A 23,977-nucleotide genomic window follows, 5' to 3' on the forward strand; every position below is an offset into this window, starting at 1 on the left:
TAAAATTTCAAGACTACGATTTTAACCTTGTTTGGTGAAAAATATAATTATGATTTTAAGTATAAATCAAGAAAGTGATTTTAACCATTTTAAAGCTGAATTTCAAAACAAAACCACCACCGAAACAACAAAAAGTAGTAATGTTAAACTAGAACAGCGCCCTGTAATTGTCTGAAGTTGTTGCATGCAGACAAATAATGCTAAGCAAGCTTGTGTTGTACTCAGAATAGATTCCTATTTGCTTAAATTGAACATGCATTAAAGGTATGCATCCTTATGATCATGCTTCCCAAGAGTTAGGAGGGTAGAACTTTGGATGCTAGAAACAGAATCCTTGGAACCATTATCCTGAGGAGCATATAAAATCTGTTTCTCTGATGGGATGATTACTACGTGCTCTGTCCTGAGAACCCTCTTCTCCAGTCCCCAAACAGTAAGTGCAAAGTTTCTAGTACCCTTTCCCTTCTTTACTTCAGGGTCTTTTTCATTAAAAGAGAAACAATGGCCTGATAGTTGAAAATTCAGCAGGTAATTTAAGAGGTTCTTTGGGGCCTCAAAAATTTTCTTTTTCTCATCTGCCTCTCCTTTCAATGCACACACACTGTTACAGGCAATCAGTCCGATGTAAGGAGCATGGAAAGCATTATTTGTCCATAAATATTTCCTCCGCTGTTTCTGAAATTTTACGTATTAAAGATTATGTGGTTCATAAATAAATGCCTGTGAAAGAGTTTAGGAATAGAGATTATGGTTTTGAGTAATCTGTTCATTGAATATGTGTTTATTAAGTAGCCATTAAATGCAGTGCTTTGTGAAAGGTACTGTAAGTACTTCAAGTAGAAATAAAATCCTACCTTTAAGGACCATACAGTCAAGTAAAAAAAAGATGATATGTTATAGTAGAGAGATAATGACAAGGTTCTCAACTCCTCTTGAGTCTAAATTTTTTCGTTTATAAAATGGAGATGCCTAAATCTCCCATTCTTTTTTTCTTTTTTTTTAAGGAACCCTTCCTTAAACTTCAACATTTTCTGCCCCAGCATATTGTTGTTGAACATATAATACATTTTTTTCTCTGTCATACATTTTGGAATTTGATTGTATCTAATCCAGGTATTTATTTTATGCACTCAAACTGTTTTCAGACAATCAGTTTAAAACTATAGTCATGCATCGCTTAATATCCATGATATGTTCTGTGAAATAGGACATTATGTAATTAGGACATTGTGGGAACACCATAGGCAGGACCCTGTAATTGGGATAAAATGCTTAGATTTTATTTCAAGGGCAATGGGAAGTTGTAGAGGGTGTTAGGGATGGAGGGGAGAATGGCATGTTCTGATTTGATTTTTTGAAAAGTTCTCTGGCCTCAGTGTGAAGGGACTCTGCAGGGCAGCTGGGCTGCAAGGGAGGAGGCTGCTGGAATAGTCCTGGAGGATGATGATGGTGGACTGGGCTGGGGTGACCGCAGAGAGGATAAGCAGAAAGACTTGGGTTGTATTTCAGAGGAAATTTCACAGGAGTTGTTTTTACAAGAGACATAAGATACGTGTGCTGCATGTGGGAAGCTGTTGCATTTGCTATATCCCATTCAATCCCAAAATCATTGGGATTTTGGAACTCTGTTATAACCTTATGGGACCGTGGACATACATGCGACTGGATGTTGCCTGAATGGATGTTACGACTGTATGCATGACTGTATAGAAATCTTGGCTTCTTGACTATATTAAAAATTCTTTGAAAGTAGGTATCTTATCATTTATTTCTTTGTTCTTCCTGCTCATTTTTTCCCTTCATGGGCTCAAATGCCTAGACACGTAACAGGCCCTCAGCAAGTATTTACTGACTTGAATAACTCACCAGATGTTTTTATTTTTTTTAGGACGCTGTTGAGAACCCTGCTTATAAATCTTTAAAGAGCATATCAATGTAAGAAAACAATAGGATGTTTTAAAGGCAATAGTCATCTTCTATTTAAACTAACAAATTCTATTTAAGTGACAAGTTTGGAAGAAAAGTCAGTTTATGTAAAATTTATCAACTGGAGATATTTTAAATACTCCTTACTCAAGGCATTAATTGTGACATAAAATATGGAACTTTCTCTTCCCCCAAATACACATTATTTATCTTCTTTATTTAGCATGAGCGACCTTATTATGAAAGTTGATGCCCTTGTTTCCTCTTTGCCTGAACGTGTATCTCGGCATGATGTCACATTTCTTAAAGAGAAACACAGGTAAGAATGAATAGTGTTTCTGTGTGTGTTTCTTCGGTCACTGCACTCTGTATTTGCATTTGTATTCATAATATAGCAAAATTAAAAGTTCTTTGTTAGTAAATAAATGATAAATGTAAACTGTGGTATTTGACATGGTTAGGAAAAGAAATTGCAGTTATATATTCTAATAAATAAAGGGTGATATATATATATATATATGATATGAATTTTCAAGTAAATTATACTTAGTATGATTTGTCTTAACTTTCATACCCAAGATCATTTGAAATTCTTGCAGTGTCTCATGATAATTATTATACTTGTTACTGTTGAGTGATTCCAACTCATAGCAAACCTATGAGTTGAACTGCCTTATAGGGTTTCCAAGGAGCTGCTGGTAGATTTGAAATGCTGGCCTTTTGGTTAGCAGCCAAGCTCTTAACCACTGAGCCACCTGGATTCCTTAAGCATTATAGATAATTATTTTTATATTCTCAGTGTAGAAAAGGCATAGTTAAAGAGTTATGATTAATAAAATTTAGGGTTACCTGTACACAGATTTGCTCTGTTTTACATAGGTTCATTAATTTGGAACCAACTCAACGGCATCTAATAACAACCGCAAATACACAGATTTATCTGTATATATCTTATGAAATTTCAAATAGATAGTATTATAGAGCAGTATATGCTAAAGTGTGTTCTGTTTGGCACTACTTGGAGATGTTGATAGACATTCTAGGGGAAAAATGTTCTCTGCTCAATTAAGTTTAGGGAACACGGCATCTTACACACGCCTTTTAGAGATTTTTAGTGTGCATCAATGTATTAAGGGTTCTGAGGAGTTGTGCACTTAAAAGCAGAAAAAGAAAAATTCATTTTTTGTTAATCCAACACTTGGGTAACTTATTTATCCATGGGATGCTTTTTTGTTGAAAATTTATTCTCACAAAATTTAGGTTCATGAAAACAACCATCTGAGAAATACTGTTTTAGAATACTGAACTAGTTTATATTCCCACTATGTGACACAATACCTCTAAGACACTTAATAAGGTCTGTCTACATACATATAATTATTTATATCTTCTGAAGGGAAGCTACTTTTTGTTTTTAATCAAGGCCCACTTAGAATTGGGGGAGGGGGATCAATTAGACATTATGTCAGTAAACTGTGGACATGTTTTATTATGTCGGCATATTTTAATCACCACTCTTACAAAGCTAAGATAAAATACTTTACCATAGACTTAAAATAACTGACGTTTTCTTGTTAAGTTTTCTCATTTGATGGTAGATTCAATCTTACGTTGCTTACGTTTACTGTCTGAAGATACCATATGCTTTAACAACTTGGCAATAAGATTGACCCTGAAAGTTAAGCTGTAAAATCAACACATAAGAATCAGAGGAGTGAGGTGAACACTTAGCCTAACTGGAAAAATTAGGGCCCAGGCTAGCAAGAGTTGATGATACCCTGATTGAAAGTGTTAATTAAGAATCAATAATAATAATCAGGATTCAGTCAGAGTAGATCCACTATGTGTTTATTTATAGACACACATGTATTGATTGACCTCCCATGATTATTGGAGCTGGTTAAGCAGTGTGTGTAAGGCTCTTGACTTATGATGCAGGAGCTTGAAGTCCACAGGGCAGGCTATCAGGAAGGGAAGATGGCTGTAAAGAGAGCAAGATCAAGGGCAAGCTGAAACTCAATGAGCATGAGCTGAAACCCCCACAAGGATGGACCAAAACCCATGTCAGCTCTTATTGCCTCTGACCTTGGTGTATAGGGGTGTCGTGTGGTGGATGGGAGCCCTCTATCACAGAGCTAAACAAACACACAAAGCTCAGAAGTCAGAGAATCTGAAGGAGGATCCAGGGGAAGGTAGACCAATAGCAGACCCAGCTGCTGCCTCACACCAGTGAGGTGAATCAGCAGATCAGTAACAAAATGTGTGAGCTGCAAACTGATTGTGGCTTCACTTCTTCCCTGTGCATCTCCCAAGAATCTATCTTGTGGCCCACCCAAACCAGAAACATACAGGAAAGTGAATTCTAAGAAACTTAGTTTGTCCTAGCCAGGTTGACACATTATAAAGCCACTGCGTAGACCAAGGGAAAAAGGTGCTGTGGTCCAAGGATTTGCTCTGCCTGGCGCCAGTGGTGAGATGGAAATAGTAAGGGCAGTTTAACCATAATCTTATCCTTGATTCCTCAGTGATTTCTAAGCCCACATTCTGTATTACAGAGCCTCATTATTTGTAAAAGTAGCTGTACTACTTTCTTTTATACTGTTACTGAAGATTCCCTAAGCTCACTCAGCTCTTAAAATGATCAGCTTTAGTAGCTGTCTCTAGAAATACCATTCTTCATTTATCAAAGAACTGGCTTCTGATTTTTTTCCTATCAAGGAGAATCATAATTTTAATAATATTTTATAGGCATGGTTAAATTTGATATATTAATTTCTACATAAATTCATATACTGTGTTATTTCAGAAAATGTATAGGGTTGCTATGAGTCAGGTTTGGTTTTATGTATATTTATTTGACTTTTTACATAGGAGTATAACTTTGACACTACTTCTATGGCTGTTTGGAGCTAAAAGATTTAAATCTATTGTTGCTGTAATAATATAGTTGAGTGTTCTTAATTCCTCCTTCTAAAAAAGGGAATTTAAAGTGGCTTATATTTGAATTTGACAAGATAAATTGAAAGTTTTGCAAAAGGAGAAAGAAAAGAGTAGGAGTAAATTGAAATCAAGAATGTTTTGCTATGTATATTTTCAACAACATAAAAATAAATTATTAAAAAAATAAAAGGTCACAAGAAAACTTTTGGGTGTAATAGCTATCTTCATTATCTTGATTGTTTTGATGGTTTTGTGGGTATATGGATAAGTCAAAAGTTACCAAACTGTACACTTCGGATATGTGTAGTTTATTCTAGGACAACATACCTCAAAGAATCTGTAATAAAAAGCCACAGCAATGTTAATCTTTTTGGTACACTAAGTTTAATAAAAGTACTAAATAGTTAATTTTATCATTCTCAAATCTGAGGAGCTATATCCAGCTAACACAAAAACATCTTAGTTTTAGTTTTTAAATTATATGAGAATATATTTGGGCTTGATTATCAGAGTTTTCACTGTAATAGCATTGTTTTTTTTGAAGTTTTTTTTAGACCATTCATTCGTAAAATCATACTTTCACATTTTGTAATTTCTTTCAGTTTTTACATTGGGCACAACCATTAGACTCAATTTTTCATTTTCCTGTGTTAAATAGCCTAGACTTTTTGTTAATACTGTGAGGAAGAAAGCAATTTATAAGAATGTGTATAGCTGAGATCATGATTAATTAGGTAATTGCATAAGCTTAATTTATCATCTTTCATCATATTTTCTATTTTCCTAGCATTATAAAGATAAATCCTCAAGAAAATGATATGTTCTTTGATGTCATTGCTGTTGTTGATCCATTGACAAGAGAAGCACAGAAGATGGTGCAGTTATTGATTGTAAGAGAATACAAAATATTTTTATTTTGCAATTTATAATTAATCTTTTCAAGCCTGTTTTCAAGGACAATTAATTTTTTATTATTTGTGCTCTTGATTCTTTACTTCATCCAGTATGTTAAGTAGATTGTTATATTTCAAAGTAGAAAATGGCATGCTAGAGCTCTGCACAGGGTATCATGGCAGTAGAGTGTTAGGTGTCTTTCTCATGATGTGGAGGCTGGCTTCTGGAGAAGTTGATGCCCATGCTTAATTAGCTTCAGCTTAAAGAATAGTAAGTAAAGTTAGCCAGAGAGCTGAAGATGAGGGAAGGGGAAACATGGCAGGAGTATTAGATGAGTTTGGCCACTGTCACAAAGGCCAAAATAACAGTGTCTTCCACAAGATTGAAGTTTATTTCTCTCATCTGATAGTCCAAGTATAAGCCATCCTGAGTTGATAAGGCACACAATGTGAGGGGCTCATTCACCTTCTGTCTTATTCTTTAATAATCCTCATGAAACAGCTTCTACCTAGTGGTCTCTGATCACTTTTTCATCTCCTACCGTCATCTCTGTATTTCTGCCAGCCAGAAAGGAAGAACAGGAACACACCCCAAAGTTGGACATAGTCCATCCAGTCATCTGGCTACAGCTAGCCACAAGGGAGCCTGGAAATAATAATCTTAAACTGGATGGCCATGAGCGCTGCAAAAACCTGAAAGTCTTTTACGAAAGAAAGTAGGGGAGAGTGAATATTGGGAGACAGCATTCTCTCAAGGGGCATTTTGTGACTCACCATTTTGCTGAGAACTCCCAAGGTTCAGAAAATTGTAATGGAGCTTTCAGTGGTTCAGTTTGGAAGGCTATGTTGTTTTTCTAGGCATGTTCAAAATTTTGGAGAATTCCCTATTTGACATTGTTTTTCAATGCATTTTTTAGACACATTTAAAAAAAAAAAATATATCCTCAGAAGTTGAAACTATTTGTCCTTTAACAACTGACTTTACTTTTAGAAATACAAAAGTAATTAAATATTAAGTCTGGTAAGTTGACATAAGTGAATCAAGCTGGGTGATAGTGGTGTATATTCTTCCAAAATTTTAAAATGCAATTTCTCTCAGCGATTAGTTTGTACTGCCAAATCATATTGAAAGGGGGTTATTGCTTTCTATTATGAATATATATATTAATTTAGACAGATGATTTTGGAAAGACTTTGTGATTGTAGCTGTTCAGCGTGTGACTAGGGCAGACTTAATTCCATAGTTGATTACATTTCCTGTTTTTCTTTTAGCATTTGTATACTTTGAAATCTGAACTTCTTGAGACACAACCCTATTCAGATTATTCTTTAGGAAACAGCAATTAGTAATCATATCTATTAGGAGTGAAGCAACTATGCAGCTTTGTAGTGTACAAATTCCCTATTTGTGTAAAAACTTGCTGCTGTCCAGTCGATCCCGACCCCTAGTGATCCCATAGGGTTTCTGTGGCTGTAAATCCCTACGGAAGCAGAGACTGCCACACATCCTGCTCCTGCGGAGCTGCTGGTAGTTTTGAACCGCCAGTCCTTCAGTTAGCAGCCGAGCGCTTAACTATTGCACCACCAGGGCTCCTTTTCATATACCAAAAAAACCAAACCTGTTGCTGTCGAGTCAGTTCCGACTCATAGTGACCCTATAGAGTCATTATTCAGAAAAAAAGTATTGCCTGAATATGACAGTTTTATGTAAAGGTAGAATTTAGAAATAAGAAATATGCAATTATGGCATTCCAGTTTATGTTAATCAGTAATAGTAACATATTTTATTACTGAGTAACTCACATAACTTATTTCTTTATAGCATAAATTATTTTTTTGGAAGAAATGAATAGTATCTCATTGAATACTTGGGGAAAAACAGTGGAACACAAACCTTCATAGTAGTAAGATGAGTAGCAGGAAATTAAAACTCAAAAGCTCTTAAATCCTTAATATGTTTAAATTCTTCATTATTCCTGTATTCTTTCTGTTGTGCATATATCTGTTTTCTTTCTCCCATTACCTGTATCCTTTGTTACCTATTATTTTTCAAATCATCACTAACTTATTGCCTATTTAGAGACCCAAGCAATTGCTGTTGAGTCGATTCCGACTCATAATGACCCTATAGGACAGAGTATAACTGCCCCATACAATTTCCTCGGCTGTAATCTTTTACAGAAGCAGATTGCCACATCTTTCTCCCACATAGCCGCTGGTAGATTCCAACCACCAATCTTTCAGTTAGCAGCCGAGTGCTTAACCACTGTGCCACCAAGGCTCCTTTATTTAGAGACAGGGTCTGTCAAAATTAATAATTCTTCTACTTCTTAAGCTCCAAGGAAATAAAAAGAAAAGGAAAGAAAGAATTTCACCTGTATGTAACCAAGAATTTCTTACATCTCTTAATTAAAATTTAGGGTGAACTTCCAAAAGGATCAGGGCACCCTTGCCAATGTTGTTGTGAGATCCCCACTTTGTATGTGCAGCTCAAGGTTCAAATTATTATTTAACTTGTTCTTCAATACTAACGAAACTAGATACTATGGGGAGAATACCACTTTGGGCAGATGGTAGGCACATAACTCTGTGGCATTGAAATCAGTTGTATGGATTCAAATCGTACCTGTGTCATTACTTACTGTGTGACCTTGGGCAAATTACTTAGTCTGTCTGTGCTTCAACTGTAACAATAGCTACCTCTAAGAGATGTTACGAGAATCAAATGAGATAGCGAATATAAAGTGTTAATGCGGTGCCGGTACATAGTAAGTGCTCAAAAAATGTTTGCTGTTGACATTACCTAACATCAAATACGGGAATTTTTTTAGGTACTTGACAGGATTATCAACATGAAGGTAAAGTTGTTCATGAACTGTAGGGGTAAGCTTTCAGAAGCCCCTTTAAAGAGGTGAGTCTTAGTTTTACATAATTTCATTGAAAAAGATTTGCAAATACTAAAAGGAAAAAAAGGACCGTAATTTTGAAGATCTTGCAGAGTGTGTTTACCTTAATTGATATCAAAATTAAAATAACCTAACCCAGTAAATTGATCCAGTCTAATTGTAGAATTTATGGGAATTTATGTTTATATATGGTTATTTTTGGAAATGTGATTTAGGAACATACATTTATAAATATATAAATGTGAAATAAGGCTAAAATAAACCATTTTTGGCTTAGCTGTACCTTCAATACTTCTTTAGAGCTGAGTTATCAAAATGGTTATTCTGTTATCACATTTACTGTTGTGGGGTCTTAAGATGCAGTGACTTTAGAATAATATGTCAATGGTATAGAAAATATTTATCGTTATATGTAAATATTCATCATTAGTACTGCCATGCTGTTGAAGCAACAGTGTCTCACAAGGGGGGACAAAAATATACCTTTTTTTCTGAATCAGAATCACTATTATTGTGAGCCACTCTTACTGATAGGAATATATAATATCCTTTAGGTGTAATGAGGCAGAAAAAAAGGTATGAACCATTGGACTAGTACATAACTTACTGAGTCTTGTCAATATGCTTTTCTCTGTATAATTCAGCTATGTAACTAAACAAAAAATACATACATACATGAGACAGGTAGAAAAGTATGACCATATGGTCATCTCTGTAGATACAGAAAAAGCATTTGGCAAAATCCAGCACCCTTTCATGATAAAATCTCAACAAACTGGAAGAAAAGGGAAATCCTTCGAACTGATGAAGGGAATCTACAAAAAACCCGCAGTTAACATCATGCTTAACGGTAAAAGACTGGATGCTTTCCCCCTGAGATCATGAAAAAGACAAGGATGTCCACTCTCACCTCTATTCAGCATTGTTATGGAGGTTCTAATCAGGGCAGTTAGGCAGGAAAATGAAATAAAGGAAGAAATAAAACTATTTTTGTTCATAGATAACATGATCTTGTATATAGAAAATCCTAAGGACTCCAGTAAAAAACTGTTAATGCTAATAAGCAATTTCAGAAAGATTGTAGGATACAAGATCAATTTACATAAATTGATTGTATTTCTATACACTTGTAATAAACAGTTCATAAATTAACACAATTTCGTTTATAGAATCATTACATAGAATAAAATATTTGGGAATAAATTTAACAAAAGAAGTACAAAAGTTTATACTCTGAAAACTACAAAACATTGTTGAAGTAAATTAAAGATCTAAGTAAATGGGAAAATGCCCCATGTTCATGAATTGAAAGACTTAATATTGTTAAGTTGGCAATACTCCTCAAATCGACCTGCAGAGTCATTGCAATGCCTGTCAATATCCCAGCTGACATCTTTGTAGAAACTGACAGCTGATCCTAAAGTTTACATAGAAGTGAAAGGGACCTTGAATACCCAAAACAATCTTGAAAAAGAACAAAGTTGGAAGACTCACACTTCTTGATTTCAAAACTTAAACCACAAAGCAATAGTAATCAAGACAATAGACAATGTGGTACTGGCATAAGGATAGACATATTGATCAATGGAAAAAAATTTGTGAGTCCAGAAATAAAGCAGTGTTTCTGTGATCAGTTGGTTTTCAACAAGGTAATAAAACCATTCAATGAGAAAGATTTGTTGTATCAAAAAATGATGCTTGAACAACTGGATAGCTGTATGAAGAAGAATGTAGTTGGACCCTTACATCACACCATATACAAAAATGAATCAGAGACTTAGTGTAAGCATAAGAGCTAAAAATATAATACCCTTAGAAAACATAGGCAAAAACATGATTTTGGAATAGGTAATGGCTTATTAGATATGACTCCAAAGGCACAAACTACAAAAGAAAGAATAGATATATTAGACTTTATCAAAATTAAGTATTTCTATGTTATCAAAGACACTCTCAAGGCTATCAAGAAAGTGAAAGTATGTTTATCAAGAAAGTGCAGAGGAAATCCGCAGAATGGGATAAAATATTTGCAAATCATATTTGAGAAGGGACTTGTATCTAGAATATATAAAGAATTCTCAGGAGGTGCCCCCAAACCACTGTGGGATTGGTCATTTGTATGGTTAATTTCAAAGCAGCCTGACCAGTTTTCTTAGATGGGTTACAGTTCAACCAGTCACTGGGCAGATGGCTGTCAACTAATCCTCTTCTGCAGATTGCAGTGCCACCAGTCACTGAGTGGATTTGGCCCAACCAGTCCTCTTAGGCAACTCAGTAAAATGATGAATAACCCACTTTTAAAATGGAAAAAGGATATGAACAGACATTTCTCCAAAGAAGATACACAAATAGTAAGACCATGAAAACATGCTCTACATCACTGGTCATCAGAGAAATACAAATCAAAATTACAATGAGAAAATGATACCAAGAGGCAAGATGTGTTGCATACACACGTTGCCTCAAAATTCCAAGCAGCAGTAGGACTGCTAGGGTGGGAATTCCACCCAGTGACAACAGCTACTCCATAGGTGCTACATCCATCCAGTGTGATCAAGACAAACACACAAGACACTCACAGTGTTGGCAAATTAAAGCCATTATTATTTATAAAAAGTAAACAATAGGAGCAGATTTATGGTGAACTGGTCCCCCACCCCACTACACATGATCCACTTCATGGGAGAGGGACCGTTTACATCTCGAAGGGGACCCATTTATCTTTCCCAAAAACTGATTTTTATGTCCTTGGGTGGGCATGCCGTGGCTTGCATGTCAGCAGGTATGCCGCAGTTTGGGTGCTGTGTTTGCACTACCGCTGCCTTCCTCTGAGTCTTACACTGCTGCCCAAGCCCCACATAGCTCCTGCCGTGGTACTCAGGGCTGGCTGCGTGCCGTTTGCTACTGGACTTCTTGCCACCAGCTCTGCATCGCTGTGGGCACATCCCTGCACCGAGTCGCCCAATCCTCTGTGCTCAGCTCTGCTGTACTGGCTGTCTCTTTGGCCCCATTGTCACCACTCCTGCCACTGCCATTTATCATGGTCTTCAGTGTTAACTGGCTCAGTGTTCCAGCCCTTTACCTGTGCACATTTTTTTACTGGGTCTGAGAGTTTCTCAATACGGGAACCCTGTGTCCAGAGGACACACCCCCCCCTCCAGACTCTTGTTATCAGGAGGGCTCCCCAAACTTCTGTGGGCTTGGCCATTTGTATTGTCAATTTCAAAGCAGCCCAACCAGTTTTCTTCGACAGATTGCAGTTCAGCCAGTCACTCAGCAGATTGCTGCCAACTATTCCTCTTCTACAGATTGCAGTTCCAACAATCGCTTAGTGGATTTCAGCCCAACCAATCCTCTTAGGCAATTGTGACCCCAGGCTCAGAAAGGCCACATTAGGGAACACACTGGACCCTACAAGATGATGGTATAAGAAGCTGCTTGCTCCTGCTTCCCACAACAGAAACAGAAGAATAAAAAACAGCAAAGTTGTGGGACCAGTCAGAAACTTACAGCATCTAAGCAAACACTGCACCAACAAAAAGCCAACTATCAAAGAGTTGCTTGCCACAGACACTCTTCTCCCTCCCTGCCTCCACAGCAGCAAGGGCTGTTTAGTGCTGGTGGCACCTGCTGTAAACCATGAACTACACTCCCTTTTGTCTCAGGAGCATGGAGTACACTTAGCTTTTCCTGACACACTGTTGTGTTTGACTTTTCATCTGTCTCAGTGCTCCTGAAGGACTGAGGAGTCTTAATCTTCTCTGTTGAGCCAGCTTTCACATTGCTGTGGGGCTGAGGCAGGGGAGCAGCTAGCAATGCCCGCAGGCTGTGCACCGTGAATTACCTAGGATTAATTAGTTATTGAAACAGTGAGTTTCTAAGGGTCAGAGGAGAATGGCTGCTGTGAGAGTTTTTTACAGAATTTAGACTTTTAAAAAACACCTCGTAGTTATGCAAAATGGTGGATTAAGTCTGTCCCTCCAGCAAGACATTATTTCCCTTGAAAGAGCATTTGGAACCAACTATTTTGGAACTCTGGGGCCAGATAAGACACTTAAATCAACCAGGGGCATGTTTGATGGAGGGACAAGCTGCTGTATCTTTCCTAGATGAACCACACGCACCAACCAGCTACCATTCCCCCACTCAGCCTTGCCGCAGTGGTGGGGATGGCAGCCTGTTTTTCTAGAGAAGCTGGCTGGTGCCAGCATGATCAGTGAGAACCTTGTCCTCCGATGACTTGGGGTCGCAGAGTTTGCACAGTTGGATTGGTGCCCTGAGGAATGGGTGCAGACCAGGGGGTAGTTTCAGCCCACTAGCAGAAGTGGCTTTTCCCTGCAGGCAGATCTAAAGGGCCACTGACTGAGTACAGAGATAACAGAGCTAGAAAACGTGCTTTGCAAAAATTGGCCTAGAAAAGTTACTAAACAGTCAGCTGCACCCTACATTGAGTTACAGCAGCAGTCCCTGAGGAGTGAGAGAATCAGGTATTTTCTGTTTCCTATTGTTTTGTTTTTTTACCTGAAGTACAAGGAAATCTTCTTTGAAACAGTTGTTGGGAATCGGCTCCAGAACAGAGTCCTTGATATCCACACATATTTAGGAGGGCAGTATTTGCCAAAATACTTAGGGGAGGTTGCTGAGCAGATCTGCTGTTATAGCCTTCAATAGCTGAAAATAATAATTGTAACCCTTGGTGAAGAAGAATCTGAGTTCCAGAGTTACCTATGATAATATTCAAAAGTCCTAGTTTCAACAAAAAATCACAAGACATACAAAGAAACAGGAAAGGGTGGCCCAGTCCAAAGAAGGATACAAAAAAAACATAAATTGTCCCTATGGAATCCTGAATAATGGGCACATTAGAGGACTTTAAAACAATAATATTAAAATTAATATTAAATATTAAAATACCTCAAATAATATTAAAAGAATTAAAGGAAATCAGGAAAACAATACAAGAGCAAAATGAGAATTCCAGTGAAGAGGTAGAAACTATAAAAAGAACCAAACAAATATTGGCGCTGAAAGATGCAATAAATGAAATTAAAAAATCACTGGAGGGAATCAGCAGCAAGTTTGAACTGACTGTGATCAGAAACAGAAAATGACAAGTGTTGACAAGGATATAGAGAAATTTGAACCCTCATCTCTTGCTGATGGGATTGTTAAATGGTGCAGCTGCTATGGAAAATAATTTGGTCATTCTTCAAAAAATTAAGCATAGAGTTACCATCTGACCCAACGATTCCACTTGCTTTCTGGTTATTATTTGTCTTTATATTATTAGTGGTGCTAAGAACTAATAATATGGCTGAAACATAGACCATGGTTAAATTTCAAAGAGGGTCAGTGAGTAAATGCAGATCATCCATAAATTCAACTGCTAGAGCCTGCATAAGTCAGTATATTTTAAAGGGATTTTAATCGTGTTTATTAAGAAATTATTAACAAGACTATATAATATGCATACTCTTAAATAATATCAACAAAGTAATAATTGTCCACCAATTACAAGCATTAACTCTTCTACGTTATAGTGTGTTTTTAGTCTTTTTTTTAATCTAAGACTTCCTGACTATGTTGTTAAGCCATTTTTTGTTGTAAAACATTTTAGAAGAAATAATAATCTCAATTTTGGTTGCAGTATTTATTTCTATTTATGTTTTATCAACAGCTTTTACCGTTTTGTTCTGGAACCAGAACTGATGCCAGGGACCAATGGCATTCACTCTGTTGGACCAGTGGCAAAATTCCTGGATATTCCGGAGTCACCCCTTCTAACCCTAAACATGATTACTCCAGAAGGCTGGTTGGTTGAAACAGTACACAGCAACTGTGACCTTGATAATATTCACTTAAAGGATGTAAGTTATCTTGTGGAGTTATATAAAGAAAGGGAAGTATGATAAATTCTTACCTGCTGTTATAATTACAGCCAGTGAGTGATCATAGTACGGATGCTCACCAGAGTTTTCTTCTTTATTATTCTAGGTTCTGATTCAGTCTTTCCATCAATTTTTAAGTTTTCTTATCTTCCCAATTCAGTATCTCTGTTTTTCCAGGTTTCTAGATTTCTTTGACTTTTTTTATCGTTTAAGACAAGTAGTTATAAAATGCTACTCTAAAATGAATGATGTAGTAACAGGATGGACACGTGACAGTTTAGGGTGGCATCATTAAGTATCTGTTTTGCTCTTCAGGTTTTGTTTTTAACTCAGAGAGGAACAATTTCATCTCAGACTTTGTTTTGCCTCACAGTTCATAGCCAGAGAAAGCAATCCTAACTAGATAAGTGTAGAAAATAGAAAACAAAGTTCACCCATACACTTAGGCTGCGAACATTGCTTCTCCTCACCTCCAACTTGACACATGCTGGTATGTAGTCAGACGTGTCTTTCCCGCCTGTTGTCAGTCAGTGCATGGTACAAAGAAGGAGAGGAGGATATTTTAAAATATACTGACTCTTTCTAAACATTGAACTCAGAATGGGAAAAGAAATTCAGAAGCCACAGAAAACAAACATTTTAGGAATATTTACCTAGAGACTGGGTAGAAAATACTTCCTTCTCTTCATTTTCGTCCCGTTTGCCTGGTTCTGCGCAGCCTCTTTCTTTAAAGTGACTATTCCTTTAAAATGTAGCCATCGCTTTGGCCCAGGTATAAACATTTTACCTGTAATAATTTAGCTAAGATTGTTCATGATATTTGTTCTTGTGCTTCTCATGTGCTACTACTTGTCTGGATATTTTCTTTATAGACAAGTTTTTTCTATTCCACTCATGAGTAGATTTTGTGGGGTCCTATTAACTTCCTTGGAACATATTCATCAGTAACCCCAACTTTAAGTAACAGAAAAATAACCTAAAACTCAGTCATAGCAATCTTCTGAAATCAGTCCTTCACAGCCAAGGGAAAAAACAGGAAGGCAGCAAAATAATACAATACATTAGGAAACATTCCTCAAACCACCAAGATCTTCTAAAACTGAACGAGAATACTATGACAAAAAGTTGGAAAATATTCCTGTTTTCACCATGATCAGTCAGATCTGTGAAAGAAGGGCCTGTTGGATTTTTATTAAGAGTGTAGCAATATATATCAATAAGATAACTTTAAAGACTCTAACCAAAAGTGTGAAAAGTTTGTAGTAGGAGAGTTAGTACAGTTTAGTATAGATCTTTAAATTCAGTATGCTGATGAAAAATTTAAGCAGCCTTTAAGCAGTTAATTGAGATTAACTAAACATTTTTGCTGTGAGTGGCCAATATAGCAGTGTCTTTCAGAAGCTATTCAGTAATTTTTAAAAAATGAATAGTAGCTCTAATTATCAAGTTAGAAGTCTAAATACAGGGAGATAATTTCCTGTATCTTCACAGATAAGATGACTAGATAGAAGGAAATGATAAATTCTAGTGGCTGTTAATGTTAACTCCCTCTAAGTCTATCCTTTTCTAGTGTGTGTTGTACATACTACAGAATATTATCTGTAACTATCCTAGAAGAATATAAAATAACAACATGAAGACATTTGCTATGGTGGGAAGAATGACTTCTGAGTAAAGGAAAAAAAAATGCACCCTGGTAAAAATGAAACTAGAAATGAGCGATTTGTCACTGCACACTAGCTTGCATAGCACTCCTTGCTGCATCTAATTCCTGAACATTCTATAAATTCTTGAAAAAAGCTTGATCCACATAATTCTCCCTTATTGGGACTTTGTTCAGAAGAGTGTAGCTTCAAAGACTTTATGGTAAACCAGGGTCAATGACATAAAAGTGACAGAAGTAGTTACAGGAAAGCTTAAAATGAGACAATTATTTCACCTGGGGTTCAGATAATGCTCTTCTCAGAGCTTGTTAGTAAAGCTGCAGCCAAAGACTCTCCAGTTCTAGTTTATCACCAGTTTATGTCTGAAAGATACCAAAATACTTGAAACAACAGTGCTTGTTTAGAAGAGAGGGAAAAACATAAATAGAAGGTTGCTGAAGGAAAACAGGATGTGGTTATATTTTAAATAATCGCAGAAAAATGTCCCTTTTGAAATACAAATAATTTAGACATCAGTTTTATAGCTGAGACATTCATAACAAGTCCATTTGCCAGAGGATTTGTATTTAATTGACAGAATCTTGATATAGATGCTAATGGATGCTATAATTCGGATGAAGAAAATTGGGTAAACACACCATTCATCTTAGGCTCAGTTTATTCTGTCATTGTGTAGGACATGTAATGTATATGTCAAACCATCAAGCATTTACAGAGTTTGGGGAAGGACAACATACAGTAGAAAGTTTTTGTCCTCTTTGCAAAACTGAGCAATTTAAACCAAACTCAAGAAATGTATAAATTTATATAGCAGAATATTTACAGTGCCTTATTTTCCTCAAACCACCAAAATTGTCTAAAACAAATAAATTCTTTTAGTACACTTTCCTGGAGGTCTTGCTCATCCCTGGTCCCAGATAGTTTCTTGGTGTTCACATTTAGCCTTCAAATACTTTAAGACAAGATACAAGAAAAAGACATAGTGTATCATTTACTCATCCCCACTCCCAGACAATTTGTCAGTGTCCAAACCACAGATACGTATGATGACTTTACTCACTTTTGAGAACGTGCCATTGGAGTTACACAAAATTATATGTATTCACAACAAAAGTACTAAAATAACAAGTGAGATTTAAAGATAATTGTTAATAAGCCTAAATATTAATCTTTATAATGAAACTACTCTTTTTTAAAGAAAGAAGCTAACCATTCAACCATAGAAGAAGAATACAATAAACACTTTTTTTTTTGTGCTTTAAGTGAACGTTTACAGCTCGTTAGTTACGCATACAGAAATTTATACACACATTGTTATGTGACCCTAGTTGCTATCTGTATAATGTGACAGCACACTCCTGCTTTTCACCCTGGATTTCCCGTGTCTGTTCTACCAACTCCTGTCCCTTTCTGCCTTCTCATCTCACCTTATAATAAACACTTCTATTTAGAAAAATTAATATGCTTCCAAAGTTATATTTGAAAGATATAAAATTCATGTCTCATATCAACAGTTACTGTTTAAAGTTTAAAGGAGAGATGTGAACAGAAACATCAGAAATGATCACTAGCTTTCATATTCTTGCTAAAAAATAAGCCTTTAAAATAAGAACTAATTTAACTTAATTACCTTCATGAAATGATTTGAAAACTTAAAATATTCACGAGAAAGCACTCTGAAAAATGAAGTGTTTTTGATGTTGCTATTTGAATAGGTCAGTAGCATTCATATCTGTTATACAAATAAACAAGGACAAGAGAAACTTCACGTTAATGTACTATAAAATAAAGAAGATGTTATCATTCACTAACTGGCTGAATATATTTGGATCTCTTTCCTAATACCTAATTCATAAAAAAATAAATAAACTTCACAAACACTTTGGGGTACAGTTTTTTTGTCTGTAAAATGAGGGAGTTGAACTGGATGATTTCTACAGTCTGTTCCTACCTTCTATAGTCTCATTCTGAGACTGTCCCTTGTAAATCTGTCCATCCAGGCAAGCTCCTGTGTAAGGACTATGGGCACAGGTTAATTAAGCATACGAAATTCATCATTAGAATAGTAATAACGCTGCAGCTAATTTAGAATCCACCAAAAGTTGTTGGAAAAAATTCTGTCTTCAAAGAAGTTACTTATTTCTTGTCCTTAAAAACATTCTAAAACCTGTACACAGAAAAGAAATGCTGTACCACAAGTACTGTTAATTATTTCTGAGGATAATTACAGTCAAGGAGAAACAGAATATGTCAATACTCTGTATCCTGTACACAGTAAACAATGTCAAAAAGCTCATATAATGAAATAAAATTAAATATAGATAGCATTACTGTTTTTAATCTGTTCAACCAAATTCCCAAACTGTCTAAAAACCACTTACTGTTTGATTTATTTTCTTATTTGGTTATATTGTTCATATGAAGTAGAGAAAAAGCTTTATCCCTAAAATATTTATTATAACATTATTTGAAATAGAGGAAAAACTAGAAACAACTGTGTTGTACAGCTGTTGAAGAAAATGTTTATGGTGAGGAGGACATATTCTTAGAAAACCATGTTTAGTCAAAAACCAAGTTTTTTCCTTTTTTTGAAAAAAAAGGAATAGAAATCAGTACATTGATGTGTATACAGATATTTTAGTCTGTAGGTGATTTCTATTTTGTCTTCTTTCCACTTTCTCATACTTGCTGAATTTTCTTTAATGTGCGTATGTTGAGTGAAAACATTAATTTTTTAAATTTACAAGAATGTCCGTAGACAATAACTGGCTTTCTTGCCAGGTCTGAATAGGAAGCTTTAGGGCAATACAACATCAAACTGGAGCAGATTCTTTGAGGAGTTTCCCATCTGAGTTTGTTTTGAAGAGATCCTTCAAATACTACACATTACAGAGCATCTATCCATCCGCACATTTTTCCTCATGTTTTCCTGTTGTTGGCTCATATACCATGAGGTTAGGGTAGAGCTCATGTCATGGGAAAGAAATTATCATGAACTTTGATCTTCAAGAAATTGATTTAACTAAAAGTTCACACATATGTTAAAGATGTGAAATTGCCTGCTTAAATGTGTTGGCTCAGATTATGATATTCACATTTTCTATTAATGAAATTTGTATTATGAGGATTACTAATAGCAGAAACAATGACATGTTTCCTCCACAGATTGAGAGAACTGTTACAGCAGAATATGAACTAGAATATCTACTACTGGAAGGACATTGCTTTGATAAAATGACAGAACAGCCTCCTTGGGGTCTGCAGTTTACACTAGGCACAAAAAGTAAACCTGTTGTCGTTGATACAATAGTGATGGCCAATCTTGTAAGTACTATAAGACTTAATTAGTAAGATTTAACTAGATGCTTTGGTAAATCCTCCCGGTGTTTATAATAGTAAAAAAGATGAAATAAACTTTGTGCTGCTACTGCTGACCAGCAATATAGACAACAGAATTAAATCCTGGAGCAAGGTAATTAAATACAGTAAAAGTGGAGGGAGTCATACTTTCAGAATATACTTTTACAGGTAATTGTAAAAATCTCCTTCCTTGAAATTCATTCATAGAATTCATTCATTCCACAGTTAGTAATTATTTCTAACCAATTATTTCATCATTTCTTGGATGAATCATGTATGATCTTTCTTGAACAATTGGATATATTTTTAGTCGTTTAACTCTGTTCAATTCTTCTCATTATAAAAGGGATATTTTCAATTAAAAGCAAACCCAGGTGCTTGGATACTGAAATTACGCCAAGGAAAATCTGAAGATATTTATCAAATAGTTGGGTGAGTTATGCAAACCACTTTTAAATAAATTTTAGTGTGATATAACCAAGATCATTAAAACACCTGAAATAACCTAAAATACCATCACTATAAAACACAAACTACTTATAAAATCATAACATCTGCCCTATCATTGTTTTATTACAAAAATACATAATGTATGTCTAAAGTATATATCTTGTTCTTAATTCTGTCTTCTATTTTCTATAGATTTTTCCAGACATTAGCATAATTTGTATATTTATTATTTAATGACCATAGAGTATATATTATACCTTGTATAACAAAGCCAATACCCATTGGCTTCAAACTGCAGTGAGCTTCTACTGCATATCTAATAGAAAGGCTAAAATTAAAAAGACTGATGGTAACAAGTGTTACACGAGAAGATAGAGCATCAAGAACCAGCATACACTGCTGCTGGGAGCGTACAGTGGTACAACCACATTGGAACAGTTTGTTTCTTAAAAATTTAAACGTACATCCACATACATATGATTCAGCCATTCCACTCATAGGTATTTATCCAAGAGAAAAGGAAATATATGTCCATACAAAGACTTGTGCATTAAAGTTCAAGAAGCTTTATTTGTAATTGCCAAAAGCTGGAGACAATCTAAATGTCAACAAATAAAAGGAAAAGCAAATTGTGGTGTATCCATACAGTGGATACTTTATTTGGCAATAAAAAGGAATAAATGATTGATACATGCAATGACATAGATGAATCTTAAGTAATTATGCCGAGTGAAAGAAGCAAGACCAAAACGTACATCTTGTATGATTCCTTTTATAAGTTATAAAACACTAGGCAGTACAAACTGTGGTGTCAGAAAGCAGATCATTCGTTGCTTGGGGGTGGAGGGAAGTTGGGCAGGTAGAGGCAGAGGGAAGTACTGGCCGCAGATACAGGGAAGCAATAACACCCGTTGCTACTCTTTGGCAACTCATTACAGTGCAGAAGACAGTTAAGAAAATTAGCTATTACCGTACATTATATGTGCTATAAAAGAATGCTGTGGTGGTACAGAAAATAGGCAAAATACACTGTTAAATTTATATTTACCCTTCTTCAAAAGCCTTGGTTTTAAGGCATAATTCAAGAACTAGTCACACTTTGTCTCAGCTTCTTTGATCTTGTGCAGACTGCACCACCAAGAACTCAGTGTTTCTGTATCTTCTGCTCTGTTTCACCATTTTTAGTTTTTATTTTTGTAAAGGAAAAGTCCTTTGGAATTAGATCAACTATAATTCAGATCTTTTCTCTGTCACTAACGAACTAATTTTCTGTGTAACCTGGGATATGTGTCTTAACCATTTGGAGCCTTCGTTTGCTCGTCAACAAAATGGATAATCCTACCTACTTTGTGGGGTTTTGGTAAGGACTAAATGAGATAATTATCGTAAAATGCATGTCATGTGTATTGAGTGTCTGTTTCCTCCCTCTTTTGCCTTCCTTCTTTACAAATCCCAGTTACAGAATACCAGTACATTATGTAAAAGTGGGCATTTATTAGGCTGTATTTTATTTTCTTTACCATTGTGCTCTGTTATACACAGTCCATAAATGGAAGTTTTAGGGGGAGAAAATGGTCCTTGATGTTGTATGGTAAGTATCACTAACATATTAGTAGAAACTAATTTTTCTCACTTACAGTTAGGCAACTTTTGGTAATAGAAATAATTTCTAATTTGTTTGTATCACCTGTAAACAATAAAACCATAAACTTTCTCAGTAATCATTTACTTAACTTCAAATGTCATTAATATGTCATTAAATATTCAGGATGGAAAAAACAAATGATGGTATGATATTCTGGAACAATTTCTTTGAAACTAAAGAATTAGTCATGCAAAACGGGACAATATAAAATATAACAAAAATAGAAATTCTGTTTATCCCAATTTATTATTCTAATATAACATTTATATGTAGGAAAAATACACCTGAAACATGCTGGAAAGCTGAGCTGAAATTGCATTGCGATGAGTTTCTAAGTTCAGATTTTAAAACCATTACTAAATTATTTGATATTTTTTCATTTGGCTTTTCATTTATTCAGCATGATTCCCACGTGTGTATTTTCTGTGTCTTAGTCTTTTTATAACCTTTAACTGCAGATCATCTGTACATATTCACTGTTGACTGTTGTTTACCTTGAATACAAAAATTCTCAATAAAATTATTTTCTCCTAGAACAGAAAACCTTTATAGATCTACTTTATAGAGCTACAGATGCTCTTGAGTTTCCTAATTAAAAATTGTAGGTAATATGAGATATATATATTTATATATGTGTGTGTGTTTGTGTATATACCTTCTAACATGCTGAATTGTTGCTACACTCTTCACTTAAAATCTTCAGATAAATTTTCTCCACGACTGCCAAAAATGTATTTGTACATAATTTTAGTTTGGTGCTTTTGAGACTTGGTACCTATGTTTTTATACAGGAGGCAGGGGAGGTTTGACACAAGGCGTTCTATTTTTTCCCCACAGTTAGTTTAGCTAGACCCAATGTCAGGTGGCTTTGAACTCTCTGGCTCTGGCAGTGGTCCAGGCTTACTCTTTTTGGAGCACTTTTTGGGCTCTTAGAAGTTCTTTATTGCTGATCCTTACTCTTCTTTAATTCCCTGGTCTCTGTTGTGTATATCTCTATTTCAGCTGACTACTTCTGGCAACTTCTTCAGTCTCTGGGCATCCAGTGATACCCCTGCAGCCTGTTTTTGCTTAGGTCTCCTCATCCCTTCAGGTTGCCATATTGGCAGGACATGACTACCCCTTGGTAGTAACAAAACCAGATCACCCTCCTGCTAGGCCACATCTGATCCATGGGAAATACTTACACATCACCTGCCAAACAAACTCTATGATGTCATGCCAGTTGCAAAGGCAGTATCACTCTTCTGGCTCCTCAGTTAAAGCCCTAAGTTAGTCCTTCTCAAATATCAGATCCTAGTCTGTGATCCACTTTAGTTTTCTCAGACGTGAGCCAGACACCAGTCCTCTGCCTCTCTCAGCTTCAGAAAACACATTTCAGAATGTCTTCGCCTTAGAAGTTTAGGATTAAAACAGCACTGCTCCTCACCGATCCTTCCCCTAGAAGGTGTGATAGTGGAGACTCACAGCCTGGCAACAGCTCTCTCCAAAGAAACTTTTTAGCTTTCATTTCACATAGCCCCTTCTCTGAACCTTTTTTATATGCTTTTGTATGCTTGACCTCTCCAAGGGGCAGTCTGCATATAGTGGTGCTGTTAGAAGTGGCTGGCTGTTCACACTTATTTTGTTATCTGATAACTATCTTATTGATGTCTCATTGGAAGCATTCTAGTATTTTTTTACTCCTAAAACCTTCTCTTTAGTTCTCTACCACCACATGACCATGGGTTAAATGTAAATATTACTAAATTCACTACTGATCATAGTTTTTGTGTGTGTGTATATATACACACACACACACACACACACATATATTTTTACCTTTCCCAATTCAATTTTTGTTTGGACTGCTGACTTCCCATATCCGAGAAGGATTTAACACAAGGAATTGGGTGCTTTTACGTTGTAATAGGAAGAACCAGAAGAGCAAACTCTCCATGAGGGCTGGCTCCCAAGAATGTCTTCTAGAACAAAGCCAAGGAACTGACGGAAAGAGCTGCTACCTCTCTAATGATCAGAAAAGTGAGAAAGCAGGAAGCTACTACTGCAGACACATCAACTGCCTCTCAGTACCCACAAGGCTAAGAGATTGCACACTGGAACACTGATGTAGAAAACCTCTATGTCTCCCAGTTGTGCTTGGCAAAAGAAACTAGCCAAGCATCAATGTATTGCCCCACCTCACTTCTAAATTCCAAATCACATACAGGTATATCTATTTAGCAGAATCTAATTACCGACCAGAACCATAGCTGCAAAGGAGTCTGGGAGCAAAAATGAGAGTTTTTAGCTTCTAACTTCTTCACCA

The 23,977-nt window shown here is 35.8% G+C and overlaps 1 protein-coding gene across 1 annotated transcript in view; it reads left to right on the forward strand.

The window, feature by feature from the left end:
- The window catches only part of UGGT2 (UDP-glucose glycoprotein glucosyltransferase 2), a 189,255-nt gene that overhangs the window by 132,363 nt on the left and 32,915 nt on the right, over window positions 1–23,977 (forward strand). Inside the window, exons 24-29 of the mRNA XM_004371389.2 lie at window positions 2,150–2,245; window positions 5,654–5,756; window positions 8,591–8,670; window positions 14,343–14,532; window positions 19,383–19,541; window positions 19,924–20,009. Coding sequence (XP_004371446.1) covers window positions 2,150–2,245; window positions 5,654–5,756; window positions 8,591–8,670; window positions 14,343–14,532; window positions 19,383–19,541; window positions 19,924–20,009 — 714 coding nt within the window. The remainder of the gene's footprint in view (window positions 1–2,149; window positions 2,246–5,653; window positions 5,757–8,590; window positions 8,671–14,342; window positions 14,533–19,382; window positions 19,542–19,923; window positions 20,010–23,977) is intronic.

The sequence above is a fragment of the Trichechus manatus genome, unplaced genomic scaffold (assembly GCF_000243295.1).
Source record: "Trichechus manatus latirostris isolate Lorelei unplaced genomic scaffold, TriManLat1.0 scaffold00013, whole genome shotgun sequence".
Taxonomy (NCBI): Eukaryota; Metazoa; Chordata; class Mammalia; order Sirenia; family Trichechidae; genus Trichechus; species Trichechus manatus.